Here is a 21311-nt window from a genome sequence, read left to right as displayed (position 1 = left end):
AAAGAAGAACTTAATATACCTAAGCAAATATATATTCATGATTTAGATTGCCATTAGAATGATGAAAATTAGATTAAGTCTTGCATTTTTTAAAGAAAGTTCAAAACTGGAAGAAGCGAGTTCTCAAGTTTTGATTAAGAGTGTAAGGATAATTAGTCTTCTCTTCTCTCTGTTCAGTGCAATACTCGCTCTGGAGCATCGTAGCACTTTGGTGCAGCGTATATGCTGTGCTCTATTTACATGTGGCGGTGACATCAATCTGTGTGCGGTGTGCTAGCTTAAATAAGATAGTCCATGGTAAAATTTCATGCATTATGTTATGTGAATTTTATTTACATTACTTTATGTTACGACTGGAACTTTTGTTACAGGATAAAAGTTTACCGAAACAACTTTTATACTGGACCCACACGCACGAGACAGATTCTCATACCGACAAGTTCCTCGGAGAAATCAGTATGTATCGATACCGCGGATTAATCCAATTTAGTTCGTATGCATGAGAGGAAGCAATCTTTCAGACATGATAACTTTATAAAATGATGCCTGAGACCTTAGGGGAATCTACCTGCTTATATATCTTTATTCAGTAATGCCTTACAGGAATCTGTCATAATGATACCTTTAAAAGGGGAATCTATAAGACATACCTTTATTTATTTCCTTTATAGAATGATGCCTTATAAGAATCTGTCAGACTTGATAATGCCTTCAGAGAATATGTCAGACATAATATCTTTATGCAATGATGCCGTATTGGAATCTATCATTATCCTATACAGTGATACCTTGGAGGAAACTGTCATGCACGACAACAAATTTGTCCAGTGTGGTGGACGTGTTTTTCAGCAAACGGTCGGTATTCCAATGAGAACAAACTGTGCTCCTTTACTTGCTGACTTTTTCCTTCACTCTTATGAGGCTGACTTTATAGCTGATCTGATCCGAAAGAAAAAATATCGTTTAGCTAGATCCTTTAATCTCAGTTTCCGCTATATAGATGACGTATTATCTTTAAACAATCCTAATTTCGGGGATTTGATACATCGTATCTACCCCCAAAGAACTTGAGATAAAGGATACTACAGATACTGTGAAGTCGGCCTCATATCTTGACCTACACTTAGAAATCGATGGTAAAGGAAAACTAATGACCAAACCTTACGACAAACGTGATGACTTTTCATTCAAAATTGTAAACTTTCCTTTCATCTGTGGCAACATCCCCTCAGTACCTACGTATGGAGTGTTCATATCTCACAACTCATACGTTATGCCAGAGCTTGCCGAAACTACGCAGACTTTTTGTATCGTACTAGAACTCTAACAAATAGGCTTCTGGAACAGGGTTATGTTGCTACAATATTGAAGTCATCACTACAGACGTTTTATGGTCGTCATCATGAACTCGTGGATCGTTATGGTGTATCCATCAGCACCATGAAAACTGATTTATTCAACGGGTCATAGTTTTCCTTTCCTCGTTTGTCTACCCCGGACTTGACTTTTTATGAGCAACTCGGCGGGTGTTTCTAGAAAAGCAGAGGACGCTTACCCTACCGGTTCACCTGGTCCATGCTCCCAGTTTTTAGTGGAGTCCGAGTTGCTCATTTACTTTTGTTACTTTGTATGTATGATTTTAGTTACTTTCTGTTCTTTGCTGTGTATGTCTGTTTTCCATGTCTGGTCTTTGTCCCTGGATTACATTCTTTTGATTACCGCTATAACCTTGATTCCCTTGATTACTCTTTCATAATTTACAAGGATCACCATCACAAGCCTTTGACAGGAACTCTTAAATAGACTAAATGCTGATCACCAAGGCATCACTTCTCACCTCAATAATATCAGATTTTATTTATCATATTAATCGAATTTTGCAATAATACTTAAAATACTGAGGTTTTATTCATGTATTACATGTTGTAGAATCGGTGATAGATTCGGCTTCCTATTTCGATAGTTTTGCACTTCTTGTTTACAAGTTTTGGATTATTATCTTCCTTTATGAACATACTACTTAGTCATCGTAGACAGATACACAAAATTGCCAATTGTGGAAGGTCAATTAATGTTACAGCCCCACTGATATCATGTTTACGACGTACATAATTTACTTTTGGAATCCCAGATGAGCTAGCATCTGATGGTGGACCATAATTTACATCTACAGTCATCAGGCAATTCTTGTTTGTCTTCGATGGCATTTCCAAATAGCAATGGTAGAGCTGAAATCACAATCATTGTCTTTAGAAAGAGACAAATAAAAATTGCACGAATTAATGGTTTTCCACTTTTTCTTCTATGTGGTACCAATATAATTATTTTCGTCTACCTCAGATAACAAACATTGGATATAAAGCGTCTTGCAGACAAAAACAATGTTGTTTAGAAAACATGGGACAAAGTAACAATAACGACAAAAAGGAACTAAAACTTAGTTCCGGGCCTAATTCGTTATTTTACACGGAAAACTCCGAGTAACAATAATAATTATAATTTGAGTTACTCATTCGTATTGCTACTCAAAGCAGAAATACAGCTTTGGTAATTATTTTATTCTTCTTTTTTTTGTAATTCAAAAGACATTATCACTTCTTTCATTTTATATATCAAGGAGGAAAATAACTAAACTAACATGGTAGATTTTTAACTGACTGTTTGAAACGAATATTTTTTCATTAATTCTAAAAATTCTAAAATATATTGTTCATAAATATTTTTTTTTTTAAATTGCGTTTGAAATGTATATAAACTATATCGAGTTGCAAATTAAGCAGTATACCACACAATAAGTCCAGATATCAGATTTAATTACATTTTCACCTTGCAAGGTGTCAAAAGGTTAAAATATGTTTACATGAAAAAAGCATGTGCATGTGTGGGTAGATCCTCCGCCTCCCCCATTTTAAGAGATAAAAAAACTTAGTTTTCGATTGACAATTAGAAAGGGTTGCTTTTATTTTATTTATATAAATTTTTTTAAACTCGATGTTTTATGGATTAGATGAAAAGATGTTTGAAATCTTTCAAATACACAAGTCCCATGAAATATTTTGACAAATAGGATGAATGTGAATAGTTTCAAATACCTTTGATTTGAATAAAAAGCAGTTTTTTTTATTTTTTTTCAGCTCCATTGGTTTTTATTTGCAAGTGCGACAACTGTGGAATTGATAAAAAAACCAAAAAAAAACCCCTGAAATTTATGGATGCACTATGTGAAAGGCTAATACTCTAATTATTTCGTACTGAAGCATTAACTTTTGAGCTACTCTTTTATTGATATTCACAGTTTTTTTCTATTGTGTAATAGTTAATACTTAGGTTTTGCTCAAAAACAAATAAGAAATTCGTTGTTTTCTGTATATAATAGCTGCCTAGCTACAAGCTATAAGTACACTTATTTTTAATCATAATAAATAAATCAAATTATAAGTGATACTTTGCAAACATATTTCATTTAATTACTTATGATTATATTTAAAACTGATGATTAATTTTATTGATTTAATATAAAAAATATAGAGATTGAGCATTAAATTCATTGATAAATTTACACCCATTTTCTGAAATATTCATTTACATTTGAAATTTTTTAAACATCAATTCATTGCTTATTATGGTTTTTTTAATATGAAAAATCACTTTATTACTTTTTATTAAACTAGCAATTTTTGTTATTTATTCGGGAAACACTTAAAGAAAAAGAAATGAACCTAATAAGTAATAACTAATAAGTCTTGCTTAATCGTTATAAAAAAAAATAACATCTCATTAGTTTACAGTTTTGTTTTTACAAGAGTTTTTCTCTTGTATAAAATTCCCATTTCGCCTTAGTACTTTTTTACGTTTTTTTACCTGTAATTTGACAACAAAGGCGAAATGACAATACACCCATAATAGTAAAAGGCCATTACTCCATACACGTCAATCTTGATAAGCCCTCGGCATGAACTACGCTATAAAATCCCATTCAATACAGAAAACTGTTTGACAGTATTAGAAAATTTGTTAGAAGGTAAGAACTTATGTTATCTTAAGTGTTATCGATTGATCAAATCAATGATTTCATGACATCCGGGATATAATGGGGTTTACGTAGCATTGTTTTTCTTGAGAAGAAGATGCGTATAAAGAATATTTAAAAAGAGAATGATGTAGAGTCAGCTAGAGAAAAAAGATTCTGCTTATTTCACACAATTCGTTTCTCTTGATTTCATTTATGAGTGAAAAAGTAATCAAGGGAACCAAGGTTATAGCGGTAATCAAAAGAATTTAATCCAGGGACAAAAACCAAACATGGAAAACAGACATACACAACAAAGAACATAAAGTAACGAAAATCATAAATACAAAGTAACAAAAGCAAATGAGCAACTTAGACTCCACTAAAAACTGGGAGCATGGACCAGGTGAACCGGTAGGGTAAGTGTCCTCTGCTTTTCTAGAAACACCCGCCGAGTTGCTCATAAAAAGTCAAGTTCGGGGTAGACGAAAGTGGAAAGAAAAACTATGACCCATTGAACACATCAGTTTTCATGGTGCAGATGGATACACGTAACGATCCACGAGTTTATGATGACGACCATAAAACCTTTGTAGTGATGACTTCAATATTGTAGCAACATAATCTTGTTCCAGAAGCCTATTTGTTAGAATTCTAGGGCGATACAAAAAGCCTGCGTAGTTTCGGCAAGCTTCTGGCATAACGTATGAGTTGTGATATGAACACTCCATACGCAGGTGCTGAAGGGATGTTGCCACAGATGAAAGTTGACAATACTGAATGAAAAGTCATCACGTCTTTCGTAAAGTTTGATCAGTAGTTTTCCCTTACCATTGGTTTCTAAGTGTAGGTCAAAAGAACACTGATTTGATATGTTTATTAAATATTTTTACTAAGTTAACACAATTCATTAACACAGAATAATAAAAAAATATTCACGGAGCAAGATATGGACAAATATAGAAAGGTACAAAAATCACCTCCAAGCACCAACATAGTTTTAACAATCCAAAAATCACACACACACGCTCAAACACACACATATATATCGTATATAGTGAATACAATAAAGGATGAAAAATACAGCAGACGCATGCAAAATTTCACGTAGATCATTATATTCTTAGATGGCATAACATTATGATAATGATAGATGAGATTTTTAAACCACACTAATATTCCGTATTAGAAAAAGAAAAAAAATCATCTATAACATAATACAACACCTTTTAAATAATTTGATATACAAACAAATAAAACAACTCTAAAAAAAGAGCAATATATAAACAAATGTGCTTAACATATGAGCATTGAGGAACAATTCAGTTTATCCACCAAGAAAACTTTTTTTACCTTGTAAAATGCCTATAAACATAATATCACAGATAGACAACACCACAGTCACAGGTTTACAACTATAATCTAATGCTTCAAGCATAAGTCGTTAGAAATGTTGTATAAAGTAAAATGTGCTTTTTCAAATATTTAATTAAATGTATACTTCACATAGAAATGCCCATATTGATGTGTTAAGTAAAAAAAATAATATGCATTTTATATTTATACATTTCAAAGTACAGAATAAATTGTTTAATGACAATTATTTTTATGAGACAATGGGGAATAATAAAACGAGTAAAAAATGAACACTGCAGTTTTCTTTTATTATTTATTGTTTACATTTATCTTTTCTACTAATAAAAACATGAGTAAATTTAATATCTCTTGAGATAATATTTGAATTGATTGTGGAAAAAACCCATAATATCCGCTATAGCACAAACAGCCATGTAACTAATGTTTCTTTTTTTACCTTTTTTTGCAAAAAATCACATGAAAATTTTATTTTAATAGTTCGTTGGCACGTAAACTTCTATGTTCACAGCGTCATTTTCTATTACAGAATTACCATTATTGACGTTATGTACGTATCTAACATAAATTGTTATTGTGAAGTGTGAAATCGCATGATAATGTTAGTACTGGCCATTAAACTGTTTACCATAAATGGTGTTTTATTCAGCTGGGGCAGTGGAAAACGCCTCTTCATGTCCAGGGATTTCCCTGATACCTTCTTCTATCCCTCTCAACGCTAGAATGAACGGAAGGAGTTTTTCTGCCAATCGATCTCCTAGCACTTCTTTTACTTTTGTCTTTAAAGGAAATAAAATATTGTTGGTGAAAAAAAATTAACATGTTCTAAAATAACACAGAAACGCTCACTATAACTATGTGTAGTGTATTTCAAAGCGTCTTCACCATCTCATTGCAGTAGACTAAAGTAGTAAATTACATCCAAAACAAGTATTACAAGTAAGTGAATATTGCATATGTAAAAATACACACACATACCCCTAACACCCACGAAGTGCGTTGATAAGGAAACGCAATTGATAATGACAAACACAAAACAAAATTGATTTGTAAGAATGTTTCACAGTGTCTACAAAAATATATAAAAAAAAACGTAAGAAACATCTATTAATGGTATAATTGCAGTAGATTTATTCGAATTCTCTTCTTTTCATTATGAGTTCAAGATGATTTACTGACCTTCAATCCATTGGTGTCATTATGGTTGAAATAAGTCATTATTGTTTGTAGATTCCCTGTTGCGTTGTGTCTGCCAATCATTTTAATAATTTTCCTGAATGTTGAAGGAATAATAATAATTATTATCATATATTGCGAGTTTATGAAATACATTTGTGTAACCATAACAATTTTTCATTATCATGACTAAACGCTATATTTAAATCGTTCACATTCTAATCATTTGTAGAAATATTACTTATGTATAAAATTTATCATAATAATAGTTAAAATATTAGCGTTGTCAAAATTAGGTTTTAAAATAGAAAGACTTAGCCCAACTATTACGCTCATTGAGGTAAAGGTGTAGGAGCATTATACCTTGATGATATCATAACAAGAAAATTGATCAAAACAGTCACACTCATGTAATAGTTATAAGCAAAATTATTTCATTTATTACTCATACGTTATGCCAGAGCTTGCCGAACTACGCAGACATTTTTGTATCGCGCTAGAACTCTAACAAATAGGCTTCCGGAACAGGGTTATGTTGCTACAAGATAGAAATCAACACTACAGAAGTTTTATGGTCGCCATCATGAACTCGTGAATTGTTATGGTGTATCCATCTGCACCATGAAAACTGATTTATTCAACGGGTCATAGTTTTCCTTTCCTCGTTTGTCTACCCCGGACTTGACTTTTTATGAGCAACTCGGTGGGTGTTTCTAGAAAAGCAGAGGACGCTTACCCTACCGGTTCACCTGGTCCATGCTCCCAGTTTTTAGTGGAGTCCGAGTTGCTCATTTTTTTTTTACTTTGTATGTGTGATTTTAGTTTCTTTATGTTCTTTGTTGTGTATGTCTTGTCAATATAATGCAAGATTTTTCTTGAATCCTTATGGTACCCAAGTTTTTTATGAATTCAAGTCTCTGAAATTTATGTTGGCCCTACCAGTTGTCAAAATCCCGGGGAAATGGCCGAGGTGCATTTGAATCTCATTTAACTTTTCTAAGACATGCACTTTTTTTATTGAAACCATAATTAATTTTTGATTTATTGAAAGAATTAGACAATAATGATAGTAAATGTATAATTTTTGGTTTGCTAGAATCATGGGTTGGGCTAGATATATATATGTTATAGATAATGATGATCTTGTATCCTACTTACGCCTGCATACTCGCTGACTGTTTTTCAAGATTTGAATGTTCTGCATAGGTACTGCCTACAACTGGAACAAGAATTAAATCGTTACATCCTTTAGGATTGTAAAGAGGCTGTATGGTTAGATTAAGATTACAGGATTTTTGTTACATTCGATATTAGACACTGATGGGTGAAATGTAGATTATCCTTCAGTAATGAGTGGTTTAAATCATTTCTTCAGTTGAGATGCTGATATTAAGAACTTCATTATGCGAGTTTATCTAGCATAATAAAATCTTACTTCTTTGATCGAGAGTGGATCAAGAATAGGCTCGAGTAGAATAGGTTTCTCCAACGATATCTGTAGAACACTAATCAAATGTAAAATGGCAGGAAACCTCTCAAAGAAATTGTAAATCACCGTCAGATGGTAAAATATCGCCTACATTTTTTAATAACGTGGGATTTTTTTTTATTATTTATTTTTTTATTTATTTATTTTTTTTTTTGCATTTACGAGACTTAGTGCATGAACATAGTCAGACTTGAAAATGACAAATTAAAATTTTGGAAAGTTAAACAGCCTGTGTCTATCAGTGGTTCAACCAGCATAAAAAAAAACCAGCTAACCCACACTGTCGCCCACCGATTCAGAATAACTCCTATGTCGTGGTTCCATGGTTCCAAAAGCAGACCCATGCGTTACTGCAAAAACAAAACAGATACTCTATATATGATTCTTAAATCAACATCTTAAGTGAAGGTAAAATATCAGATTGATTAATTATTACATTTCCACATGTAGAAGGTAAAAGGGAATTAAATACTATAACGTGTAAAAACGCAGAAAGTGAGGCACAAGTTTTCGGCCTTTCGGCCTAAGTCAGGGGCAAAAAGTACTAATATAAAAAAAACACTGTCAGACCAGACTGTAGAGACAAGGTGCCATTCAAATTGATTTTGATCATAGTAGGGTCGACACGTCAAGTTCGAGATAGATTTAATGAAATTGCATGTATAAATTATTAAATTCAATTGAAATACAAAAAAAAATACCAGTTTTATATATTGTTGATTTCGATATGCTGTACACGTGTTTCAAGGAGTAACCTCTCATCAGCAGCATTAAAATCCAATATGTAGGAAGATCATAATCAAAATATTATTTGTATACAAGAAGTACTCATAACCAAAAACTATCGAAAGAGGAAGCCAAATCCATCACCGAGAGGTTCTATCATGTGCAATGCAAGGAATGAAGCCTCGGTATTTTACGTATTTTAAAAATTTGGAATATTGCAAGATTTCATAAATAGGGTAAAAATTAAATAATGTAAGTCTTAATTTTAATTATAAATGATACTTATCATATTTTAATTAAATGCAATGGAAGAGTAATCAAGGGAACGAAGATATTCTAGCGGAAATAACCAAAAAAATGTAATCCATAGACAAAGACAAGACTCACACAACAAAGAATATAAAATAACCAAAAGTATACATACAAAGTAACAAAAGTAAATGAGCAACTCGGACTCCACTAAATCTGGGAGCATGGACCAGATGCACCGGTAGGGTAAGCGTCCGCTGCTTTTCTAGAAAACCCCGCTGAGTTGCTCATAAAAAGTCCAGGGTAGACGAAAGAGGAAATTGAAAATTTATCATTTTACCTTTATTTCTCCAACATTTAGGTAAAACAGCCTTAAATCACTATAACAACAAAATGATATGTATTCATATCTAGGCCTATAATTAAAAATTGAAGAAACACAATGACATTCCAGCGTTAGCAAAACCAAAGTTTTTTTTATCAGCTATTGGCAAAAAACGCCGAATCGTCAGCAGTGGGATGATTCAAATACGTCAAAATCCAAAACATGGCTTAACCGTGAACACATGAAAGAGAGACGATCTCCAAGCAATGTAGCAAACCGAATAAAAAAGATTACACAAATACGATTAAAACATTAACAATAAGAACTCCCACAAAAATGAAAGTGACATCAGGTGTTTCCTGCTCCACCAGCGGCACCCGGCATATTGCAAGTAAGTATAATCCGGCAATAATCTAAAATACTAGCAATATGAACTCTCACAAAAATAAAAGTGACATCAGGTGTTTCCTGCTCCACCAGCGGCACCCGGCATATTGCAAGTGAGTATAATCCGGCAATAATCTAAAATACTAGCAATATGAACTCTCACAAAAATAAAAGTGACATCAGGTGTTTCCTGCTCCACCAGCGGCACCCGGCATATTGCATGTGAGTATAATCCGGCAATAATCTAAAATACTAGCAATATGAACTCTCACAAAAATGAAAGTGACATCAGGTGTTTCCTGCTCCACCAGCGGCACCCGGCATATTGCAAGTGAGAATAATCCGGCAATAATCTAGCAACAATAACGCAGCTCCGCGACACGTGTCAAACACAATTCACAATCATAATGTTAAGGTAAAATGAAAGATGTATTGTTTTCCTATTCGTACCTCCAGATTGAGTACTTGGCAGTGTCATAATTGTGTTTGGAAGTTGTTCAGCCACAAAATTTTTAACCTCTAATGCGGTTGGCCTGTTCACGGGATCAATCTCAAACATCCTTTGAATGATTTGCTTTACAGGCTGAGAGTAACTTACGGCTGATATATTAGGTAGCTGTTAGTTAAATGAAATAAACAATGAAATATTACAGACTGATTAAAATTAGCCCCTCCGATTTTTATTCGCTTGCGTACATCAAATATAAAAAAAAGCAAGGTCTAATTTTAATTAGACTGTGAAATATTATTAACTCTAGTTAAAAAATTCATTTTGATAATGGCAACGTATCGAAAGAATATGAAACTCCTTACACATGTTTTGATAGGTAACACAAAGTTATAATTTGACTGATCAATTCAATCATTTTTTTACCAAATTACTGAATTCAAAGATAAAAGTTTTTTTTGTTCATTTTTTATTTATCTTTTTTGATTGCTTATGTTATCGTACTTTTGTTTATATAAAATATAACAGATCTTTTTATGAGACCATCAAAACAAAAATTACCTCTCTAGAATTAACTTTTGCAGTAATATTAGAAAAAGATGAACCTCTGACAGCATATTCCCTAGTTGCCATCTCATAACAAACACAAGCAAGACTCCATATGTCGGTCTGAAATGCAGAGATATATAAATATTCTTAAAAAAATACTACGATAATTTAATTGGTGATTCAATGAAAATTTAAGTTATACCTTTTGATATGGCTATGCATTTTGTCAACCCATTTTTTATGTAATTATATATTGTGTAGCTTAATTTTACAATTGTTGTACTTCATTATGACTACAATAGTTTGTGGCCTAGCTTTGAATTCATTGCACTAAAATCATACTACTCTTCGGGAAGAAGTGCAAGCTAAACTCACCTTAAAGTCATAATCTTTCTTCATTAACATCTCGGGACTCATATAGTTTGGCGACCCAACTGATTTCGTCAATTTCATCCCAACTTCTTCCACTTTCCTTAAAAATTACCATAGTCGTATAACAAATAAGCGTATATTGCCCTGAACCGATATGAAAACGAATTGGTAACAAACTACAAATAGAATGTAAAAAATACCTGTTAATCACAATCACAGGAATTAAAAACGAAAATACAAGGAACAAATATGAGTGGACCGAAAGAAATGATTACAAACGAAGAAGCATAAGAGCGTATAATGTAATTGCAAATGCACACTGATCAGAATTCAAGTATGCTTTTTATTGAGAAAACTAAAACAAAATTCGGAAATCTTAAATGGGGACAAGAAGTATATGATTGCCGTGTTATTGTGTATGTTTGGGTATATATTTTAACTTTGACAGGAAAGAAAAAATACAGGTTTTAAACGAACAACATCACTATTTCCCACTACTAATTAAAAAGTATAACCACAATTTGCTATATACAGACTTTATCCTTAGCAACTGATCGCGCGGGTTAGCTCTTGCTGTAACCTGATACCCCAGGATGCATGTACCATTTGACCAATCAGATGAATGCTTGTATATGATCACGCATGTATCATTCTTGTAAACCAGAGATAAATCGATCTTACACTCATGACCCATACAAATCCGATACAATCATTAATGGATTGACCAAACTATTATGTAATGTAATATTGGGGACAAACATTCTTTTATTCTCGTATAAATGTTTTTTTGTGTGGTTATATGATCTTTCTTTCTATTTACCATTATTTTCGCATTTTTCCAGGAGTTTGTCTGTCAGTTCGACAATTTATCTAATTTAAAAAAAAAAAAAATTTTGAAATTTCATTTAATTCGAGCAAGGCTAATAATCCTATTATAATTGAAATATAACTATGTGGAAGAAAATATAAATCTTTTTACTTTGATAGACTGCGAACACCTTTCATATTCCCTTCCAATATATCAAAACATAATTGAAATTTTCAGAATTAGGTGTAAAAAGTATATCACATCGGTGTATTTTGAATATTCAAGAATGTTATGTCATCGAAACAACTAAAACATTATTTTAAAAAAACTTTAAACTGTAAATAAAAGCGAAAATTGCTGCTTCATTGTTTACTTTCGAATTGTTAGCATACTTTTGATGTTCAGTACAAAGAGTTAAAATATCTAAAATTTGATGAGGGAAAGTATACGATTACCCTTGTAATATATAAGTAATAGAAAAGAATATGACTTGGAATAGTTTACATATCTTCAAGTATCTCGATTGTCATGAAAATTATTTTAACGTATTTTGTTTTTTCAAGGGCAGCAACTTTTTTCAATTGTACAAAAACCTGTAATAAGGGTGCATTTATCATTCATACATTCTATAAAGATGAACGGTTGAGCCTCATTTGATTAAAATCTGTTTTAATTACTGTTTAAAAGTAGTTATTTGTGTTTGCTCAGAAAGACAAACGCAAAATTGTTTAGTGTTAAACATTCTTGAAAAGCTTAATGAGTAAATACCTGGAAAGAAAACATGTCGTGTTCAATTTTGCGAAGAAAATAATGTAAAATTTAAAACAGTGATGTTATTGTTTTTTTTTTATCAAATACGCTATGGAAAACGGTATGAGTACAGTTCAAAAGTCAGACCCAAAATAGGATTTTGAACTAGTTCTACAATGGCTTTAAATATTTTACTGAACATTTCTTCTGATAGTTCAAGTAGGATAGTTTTTGTTTGATTATTTTTTGGGGGGTGGGGAGGTGGGGATATCATCTGCAGTAGCTCTGAATATTTTTGTTCTCGTCATTTCATGGAAATCAACTATTGTGATTCTAAAACCGAGTAATTTAATGGTCCTGCATTTTGACCATAAATAGAAACATTGTATCGCTTAGTAAGAAAATTATTTTGGCTATTTTTTTTTGCTTTAAATAACATGTTAATGAATTTGAACAAATACAGTGGAATTACAAACGCGAACTTGTAGATATGACAGAACTATTTTTGCAGAGATTGGTTACAGATTTTGCAAATCTTTGCCTGTTATAACAATTTTCAGACGTGGATCAAGATATTCCACTAAGGGGGATTCAGCCTATTATATGCTTATTTCTGTCCAAATTTTGCACCAAAAAAAAATTAGCAAAAGTTTCCAAAAAAGGGGCTTCAAACCCCAACCCGCCCCGGGACCATATCTCTTGCATCCGCCCTTTTGTCCTTGACTGTGCAGCAATTTTCAGCCATCGAAGACAAAACTGCTTGCGAACAAATCTCCTACACAAAATGTATATTCTGTATTTATAGCTGTATACCTCTGCAACACAGTACTTCTTTATTCAAAATAGTATAAAGTAGCTTCGGGGATTTGTAACGAGTAGTTTATACATTTAAGATAATGCTAAGAAATATCTAGGGTCGGTTTGACAGAATAATGCATTTAATACGAAGAAGTAGCTCAACTTTGACAGAAAATGATGTGCAATTTTTATAATAATTATATTTTCGAATAACAAACCTGGCTACTCCAAAATCACTTAGTTTCAGTTCATAGGTTGCTGACAGTAGAATATTTTTTGTTTTAACATCTCTGTGGATTATCTTCTTAGTGTGGAGGAACTACAGAAATGTTAGTAATTTAGATAAACATGGTAATTTATTTGCCAAAAAAATTTCATCTGTAAAATTAGACATTTTTCGCCGCAAAGTTTAAAAATCAAATTGAAGTCTAAAAATAAAAATGTATTATTCATTGCGCAACTCCATACTACAGAAGGTTACGACCGTCTTCATAAACTTGTGAATCATCATGGTGAATTCATCAGCTTCTCTCCTTGAGAACGAATGTTCAATTTGTCATAGTTTTCCTTTCCTCTTTCTTCTACCCCGGATGTAACACTCCATTCACAACTCGGTGGGTGCTTCTACGAAAGCAGAAGACGTAAACGCTGCCGGTCCGCCTGGTCCATGTTCTCAGTTTTAATGGTGACCGGGTTGCTCATTTGCTTTTCGTTTCTTTGAACGTGTTATATTTGTTTTTCATGTTCCTTGTCTATTTTCTGTCTAAGCGTTATCCTTTAATCATATTTACATAAGTAATAGCAAAATATATTCAATTTTAAACAGTATAGTGTAGCAGAGATATTCGTTGCCGCATTAATATAACAAATTCTTACCTCAAGTCCATTTACTAACTGCCCAAGGTATTCAAGGAACGCCCTTTCCTGTATAGGATTCTTGTGTCTTACATAGTCATACAGAGTCCCTCCTTCGTAGAATTCCATAACAATGAAAAGATACTTGTCTTGATTAAAAAATTCCACATACTTGACTATGTTTGGATGGTTTTTCAATTCTGGATCATTCAATATGCTTATTTCTCTATCAAGCCATTCCTGTTGTTTCTTGTTTACCGACGATTTCGCAAGATTTATCAATTTCAGAGCTAGACTTGTGGGCTACAATTGGAAAAAAATCTTCGATTCATATCAAGTTTGATGGATATCTTTTAACATTTAATCAGTCGTCAATCATTTTTCATTTGCGCAAAAATAAATCCTTCCATGTACTTTCTCTGAGCAAATAATGCAAACGCACATGTTTTGTTTTTGAAAAGTTGAGACGAAAGTTTTATGTATAAAACTATTCAACTATTCAATTTAAAACTAAGCTACTAGTTTGATAAATCATGGACCCTTGATAGAAAGGAAACACATGTACTTTCTTTGTTCCCCCTTTTTTTAAAAACATGAAGATTTGATTTAGTTAATTATAGTAGTGGATAGAATGTTTTAAAACATATTCTTTCTTATTTCATACCTTAACAAACCGCAATCCCCTTAAATACCTTACAAGAAAAAAACAAGACATCTAGCTGGGTGGAAAGTCAAAACCATGGAGCATGCATTCATTAATCAAAGAACCAAAACCAACCAGCAAAGAAAAAAAAAGTAAAGAACATCAGCAACAGAAAACAGTATTTAAATATATACCTGCATATGGATTTTACTTTTTGGAGCTAAATAAAAGAAATCTGGGAAGACAAATGACCATAAGGAATGGCTGCGAGAAATAATGAGTTGCCTATCATATCCATTGAGTCTACATAAGGAATCCTTAACAGGAATTCACAAACAATTGAAACTAATTAACTTGTACAAAAAACACTAACTGGTACAGTTTCCTGAAATGACAAGGTGCAATTCTGTTTAAGTAAGCATAAACACGGGATACTTGTAGGCAAAGGGGTGTAGTCTTGACGAACACAGCGGAGGCACACAGTAACTTAACTGGTAAGACACAGAGAATTTGCATTATCGTACTTATGAAATATATGGAAGTTTCAGTGGCATCAAGAAGAGACACCAAGAGAGGGAAGGGGAAGAAATCTTTTCCACAATGAATGACAGTGAAAAAAAAACGCGGAGTTTTGATAATGACTTGAATGTAATCCCAGAAACAGCAGTTCAATGAGGTGTAGAAAATAAAATCAAAAGCCTTCTCATAAACAGTGTATACAATAGCTAATTAGCTAATACAAAACAGAACACTGCAAGAATATCCAAAATTAGAACACTATTGTACCGCATACGGAAACAAAACAGAAGCTCAACCAAAAGTGTAAAAGCGAAAATGGCTGATTCCAATGGTATAGCATTATAGCATTGTCTTTTTGTTTTACAGTACAAGATTCAAACAGCTGTCTTGTTCTTATCGTTTTATTACGTCTAGATATAGATATAGACATCAGAAATGCTTTATTTTCTACACTCACTTAAGGCATTTCATCTTCGGAAGCTTTGAGTTGAAGACGTTGATCTATGTTGTATGAAATATTACCGGACATAAAAAGACATAAAGATGCGTCCAGTACAAAGGTTAACATTTCTTTAAAGTCTGATATAAAATATCCGACCGAACGATTTATGAAAATATATCAAGTTTAAAGCCATCTAGAAATGCAAACAATACATCAGCAAAGCAAACAGATGCAGCAAGGTAAATAACTGCTTTCATCAAGGATTTATGAAGATTTACAAAACCAAAACAAGAGAAAACGTCTATATGATCCTTTTGTGTGGTAACAGCAAATCATTGAGGGAAAACAACAAACTACACCTTTAAATTATAGGGAATCTACATTGAAAGAATGTAGAATAGAAACCTAAGTCAAAATCAGTCCAGACCTAAGAAGATTATCTTACAAACATACACAAGATCGTGTACAGGGTGAAACGGAGACACACTCTTCTATATAGTGTAAAGCCAGTAGGAAAAAAATATGATTCCAATCGGTTTAAATTTCAAACTTATTAACCCAACAAGTTCAGAACCATATAGCTTTTAGTGTTGAAGGATGAAAATATTTCTTTGCAGTATTTCAGTATTTACACGGAGACGTCCAATTATACATGCCTTCTAACGAAAAGGATGTTTTTTGTTTTTTTTTTAAGAGAACACACCGGAGCCATCTCACTGTTAATAAGAGAAGCAGGAAATCAGGCATGGTGATAAACAACAATGCCAATTGGATGTCCCATGCACACTAAGTCCCGCGATATTTTTGGGCCAAGACCAGAATCAAGGAGAAAGCTACTTTGTGTCAGGCTGAACATTTTCAGTGATATTATTCTTAACTGAAAAAAAAACAGAAGAAAAACACATTAATATATGTATCAAAGTATGTTTACCACATAACAGTGACTTTTGCTAATCTTCCATCATGACAACAATGTATTTACAAGCACAATGAATTCTGGAAGACTTTGATGAGAAATAGTTAGTCTGGGAAGAATGAAATTATGATCACATGTATATGTGATATTTTATGCTGGATTTATCAACACTGTTGACGTTCTAGATTGATATGACTTTTTAGTTTCGAAGTTCCAAGTCCAAATCCAAGCGAAGACTTTCATGAAACAAGACGTCTTGGAAGTACAAAGAGAGTGCAAATAAATAAGTGTTTAAAAACTTCTTTTAGTTAAATCTTTGATTTAAATCACTACAGTTAAATAATAGTTATTGTAGAACTAACAGTACCCCCCCCCCCCCCCCGGATAGAACAATACACAGAGGTCTCAAGTGTACGAGAGAGAGAAGGAGTTTGCTGCTTTTTACATGTAGAGTTAAGTTACAGAGGGATGTCTTTCGCAAATTATGCTGAGAACAATAACATTGTTTTATGTTTTCACTCTTATGAGGCTAGTTTGTTAGCGAAACTTGTCAAACGCAAAACAAAAACAAAACAACGACAGAGCACTGAACCCTGCCATTCTGAATATTAGTTTACGTATAGTCCTGATCATTCATAAATTTTAATCAGCTTCATTTTATCTTTTTAAAGGCAGGCGACTAAGATCATTGTTAACTTTGCAATATCAAAGTCATATACCTTGTTGTTTTGTGTTATGTTATGTCTTTACATATGGCCTTTTCGGTAGGCCTTATAATGATTTAAGTCATCACCACTCTGCAATCATTATAACTTGCTTACCAATGTGTGTTTGGCAAAACATAGAGGTCATAATTAAGTTCTATCATCCAAATTTTATCAGACATGACATGTAACAACTTGGTGGGTGAAAAGCACGGTCGACCTACCTTATTGGGTGTACCTAGCTCATGCTTCCATCCCACATGGCTTTTCTATTTTTAGTTTTCTCTGTGTTTTTCATTTCTTTTCATACATTGTCTGTTGTTTGCTTTCGTTTTATTTGCATTATGTTTGTCACTTTAAATGTGAACTTGTTATTGTTTTAAGTGTAATCAAACTTTATTTTCTGGCAACATGAATTATTCTATACTCAAAAGATACTAAGTAAACTTACAATAAACGTAGCCCCTCCTTTTTCTCTCGCACTTTTGCATGTTCCTCGATACACTTTCCCAAAGGTACCCTCACCGATAAACTGGTGGATGGTATAGTCTCCAAAATCCTTCCCTATCAAAGAATCATCGTTTGTTGTTTGTATATCCATCGTTTACAATGGTGATAAAAATATTATTTTACTAAATACAAGATAAACTTCCTATTCCCATTCTTTGTCCCATTATGATACAGTCAACACTATATGATTGTAATAAGATATCAAAGCCAGTTATACTTGGGTAATCAAATAAATATATATATATCCAAATCAATATCAACACATTCTGTTCTTTAAATAACCCTGCGTAAATTCCTGGAAGCATATAACGTTTTTGAGTAATAAAATCTATTATGTGTCATTGATTACTAAGTACATCCTTATTGGAACTTATAGACTAATAGTTCATAAAATGTAGCTAGAAATTTAAGGGGTTTGGAGAGGATTGTTAGGACGAAATTGTTTCAAATGTAATAGTGCGTCACCAATTTAAAGTTCGTTTTAACAGTTTTACATGCATTTCATTTCAAACAGAGGGGGTACGAAATATGTGTATTTAAGTTATAAATATAAACTTAAATATTATATATGAAATCATTTAATAACATTACTTTATATACTACAATTATAATACTCGTAATTACTTGAAATAGGACAAAAATACAATTGCTCATAAAAGGACAATGGAAGAAAGAAATTAGTCTTCGAAATTTGATTAGCTATCACGAAAAAAATGTGACCGTGTTATTATTAAAACAGGGGATTTCTTCTTTTAATTTTACTTCGGCCATTTTCTTGCTTACCTGACAACCTACGAACCAATTGAGGTGTATAAAATGAATAACTTTATTGCATTCTTATTTTGACATTCTTAGTATGCCTTCTATGTGTTGTTATTCTATTGAGACCTCGAGAACATTATTAAGAAATGTTATTCACATGACTATCAAATCAAGGACAAAGAAAAAAAAGATTTTTATGGTTTGAAAACCCTGATCAACTCACGTAATATTATGAATTCCAGCGTTCATGGGATCAAAGTCTAAAGACTTCCTCCAAACATTGGAAAGAACAATTTCTAAATATATATCCTTGGGAGGACATGCTTACATTGTTAGGGACCCATTAAAGAATGTTCATCATGTTATTATACAAGAAGAGAGTAAAATGAAAACGGGAAATACCGGTACGTAAAAGACGCAAAAACCCTTTAAATAGAGTGGGGGAAAATAAAAGAAAAATATATAGGCCTTCAACGAGAAAATTCCCACACTCGCAAGCTGCATTCCACTGGTCTCTTAAAAAAGTATGCTTGTTCAGCGAAATGGTGTTTATCAAAGTTTAAAAGAGTAATCAAGGGAACCAAGGTTATAGCGGTAATCAAAAGAGTGTAATCCAGGGACAAAGACCAGACATGAAAAACAGACATACACAGCAAAGAACATAAAGTAACTAAAATCATAAATACAAAGTAACAAAAGCAAATGAGCAACTCGGACTCCACTATAAACTGGGAGCATGGACCAGGTGCACCGGTAGGGCAAGCGTCCTCTGCTTGTCTAGAAACACCCGCCGAGTTGCTCATAAAAAGTCAAGTCCGGGGTAGACGAAAGAGAAAAGGAAAACCATGACACGATGAACAAATCAGTATTCATGGTGCAGATGGATACAACGAAACGATCCACTAGTTCATGATGGCGACCATAAAACTTCTGTAGTGATGACTTCAATCGTGTCGCAACATAGCCCTGTTCCATAAGCCTGGCTGTAAGAAGTCTAGCGCAATACAAAGTCTGTATAGTTATGGCAAGCTCTGGCATAACGTATGAGTTGTGATAAGAAAACTCCATACACAGATGCCGAAGGAATGCTGCCACAAATGAAATGAAAGTTGACAATTCTCAATAAAAAATCATCACCTTCTACATTCCTTGTACACTATTTGTTAACAATAAAAATAAAAAAAAATAATTCGCTTGGTCGACAAAAACCCACAATACGAGACAATGTGGATTAAAATTAAACAGGAAAACTAATCACTACTAACATATTTCTTTTTTTTTCTAATATGCTTTAACTTGCGATTTGAAACGAAATAAATGATCTGTGTGAAAGGTATGTGTATGCATCAAATAGCATTCGTGCTTTTACCATACTAGGGACTAATGACATTTGGTTACTTTGAACAGAATATAATTTTCATCACGCACTAATTTCCGTGTCAATATATTTAAATTACTTTATACTGCGCATGTTAAATAATCGAACTCTACCCCATTTTTATATATAATTTTGGCGATGTCTTGACGTTAATTTCAAGTTCATTTCATAAATATTTTCTTGTGTCATAATCACATAAACCTAAATAGATATGCTTCATTATACAATGTTAATAGATATTCCTCAATGGAGTCGTTGTGTTCAATGTACCAAAATTAGACCATTTCGCACTGCAGAACCAGTAGAAGTAGTAATGTCATCTCATTATATTACGCTTATATTCAACCTTGCAAAAATTATAATTTTCGTATTCAGAAATCAAATAAATAAGAATTTGAGACTACTAGTTTTATATTTAATTAATCACGATTAACATGATAAAATCTATCAAATAAACTAAACACTATATCACAGTTTTTAAGAATAATATCAATTCAAAATTAGATATCACAGGTAGAAATCACACCATTATAGGATAATAATATCAATTCCAAATTAGATATCATAGGTAGAAATCACATCATTACAGGATATCATAGAAGTAAATTGCAAAAACAAAAATCATTTAAAGAAAAGAGATTTTAATTACAGTATACTTGACGCAATGTGTGTCTACATTATAATAGTCTCATTTTAGAAAAAAAAACCTGGAACACGGATTTCTGCTCAGAGAAAATCCACTTCGTAAGATATTGAAAACTCTTAAACAAATTTAGAATATTGATAACATCAGGAACTACTTTTTTTCAGCTGTTTTTATATTTTGGTATCTAGATTTTTCAGAGAAGTTTCCCGGGAGAAATTAGGACGTAATTCAAACAAAACATAAAGTCATGAGGTAACAAATGTCATGGATGACATGAAAATGTTCAGATAAGTTGTACAATTAATGGACTAAGACTTATGCACAAAATTGTCACAAGAATATGAGACAGGTCTATGTAAAGCACCTATAGATCTATATACAACATGTATATCATAAAATTATTCGTATTACTCATTGCACTTTTGATGAATATGTAGAGAAATCAAAGCGTGTATGATAAAGAATGGAATATTAAA

The 21311-nt window shown here is 32.6% G+C and overlaps 1 protein-coding gene across 1 annotated transcript; it reads right to left on the bottom strand.

Moving 5' to 3' along the window:
• Window positions 1-4871: 4871 nt before the first annotated feature.
• LOC148627766 (serine/threonine-protein kinase Nek6-like) lies at window positions 4872-18315 on the bottom strand. Its single transcript, XM_088578381.1, has 10 exons — window positions 17991-18315; window positions 14337-14618; window positions 13679-13779; window positions 11108-11204; window positions 10745-10852; window positions 10186-10351; window positions 8324-8398; window positions 7718-7778; window positions 6563-6656; window positions 4872-6162 (listed from the first exon to the last, which is right to left on the bottom strand). The coding sequence occupies exons 1-10, from the start codon at window positions 18138-18140 to the stop codon at window positions 6025-6027; spliced, it is 1272 nt and encodes a 423-aa protein (XP_088434507.1). The 5' UTR covers window positions 18141-18315; the 3' UTR covers window positions 4872-6024.
• Window positions 18316-21311: the final 2996 nt, after the last annotated feature.

Source organism: Perna viridis, chromosome 1 (genome assembly GCF_037379345.1).
Source record: "Perna viridis isolate PV_CMFRI_1.1 ecotype Kerala chromosome 1, ASM3737934v1, whole genome shotgun sequence".
NCBI lineage: Eukaryota > Metazoa > Mollusca > Bivalvia > Mytilida > Mytilidae > Perna > Perna viridis.
This window is presented reverse-complemented; position numbering and strand designations above follow the sequence as displayed.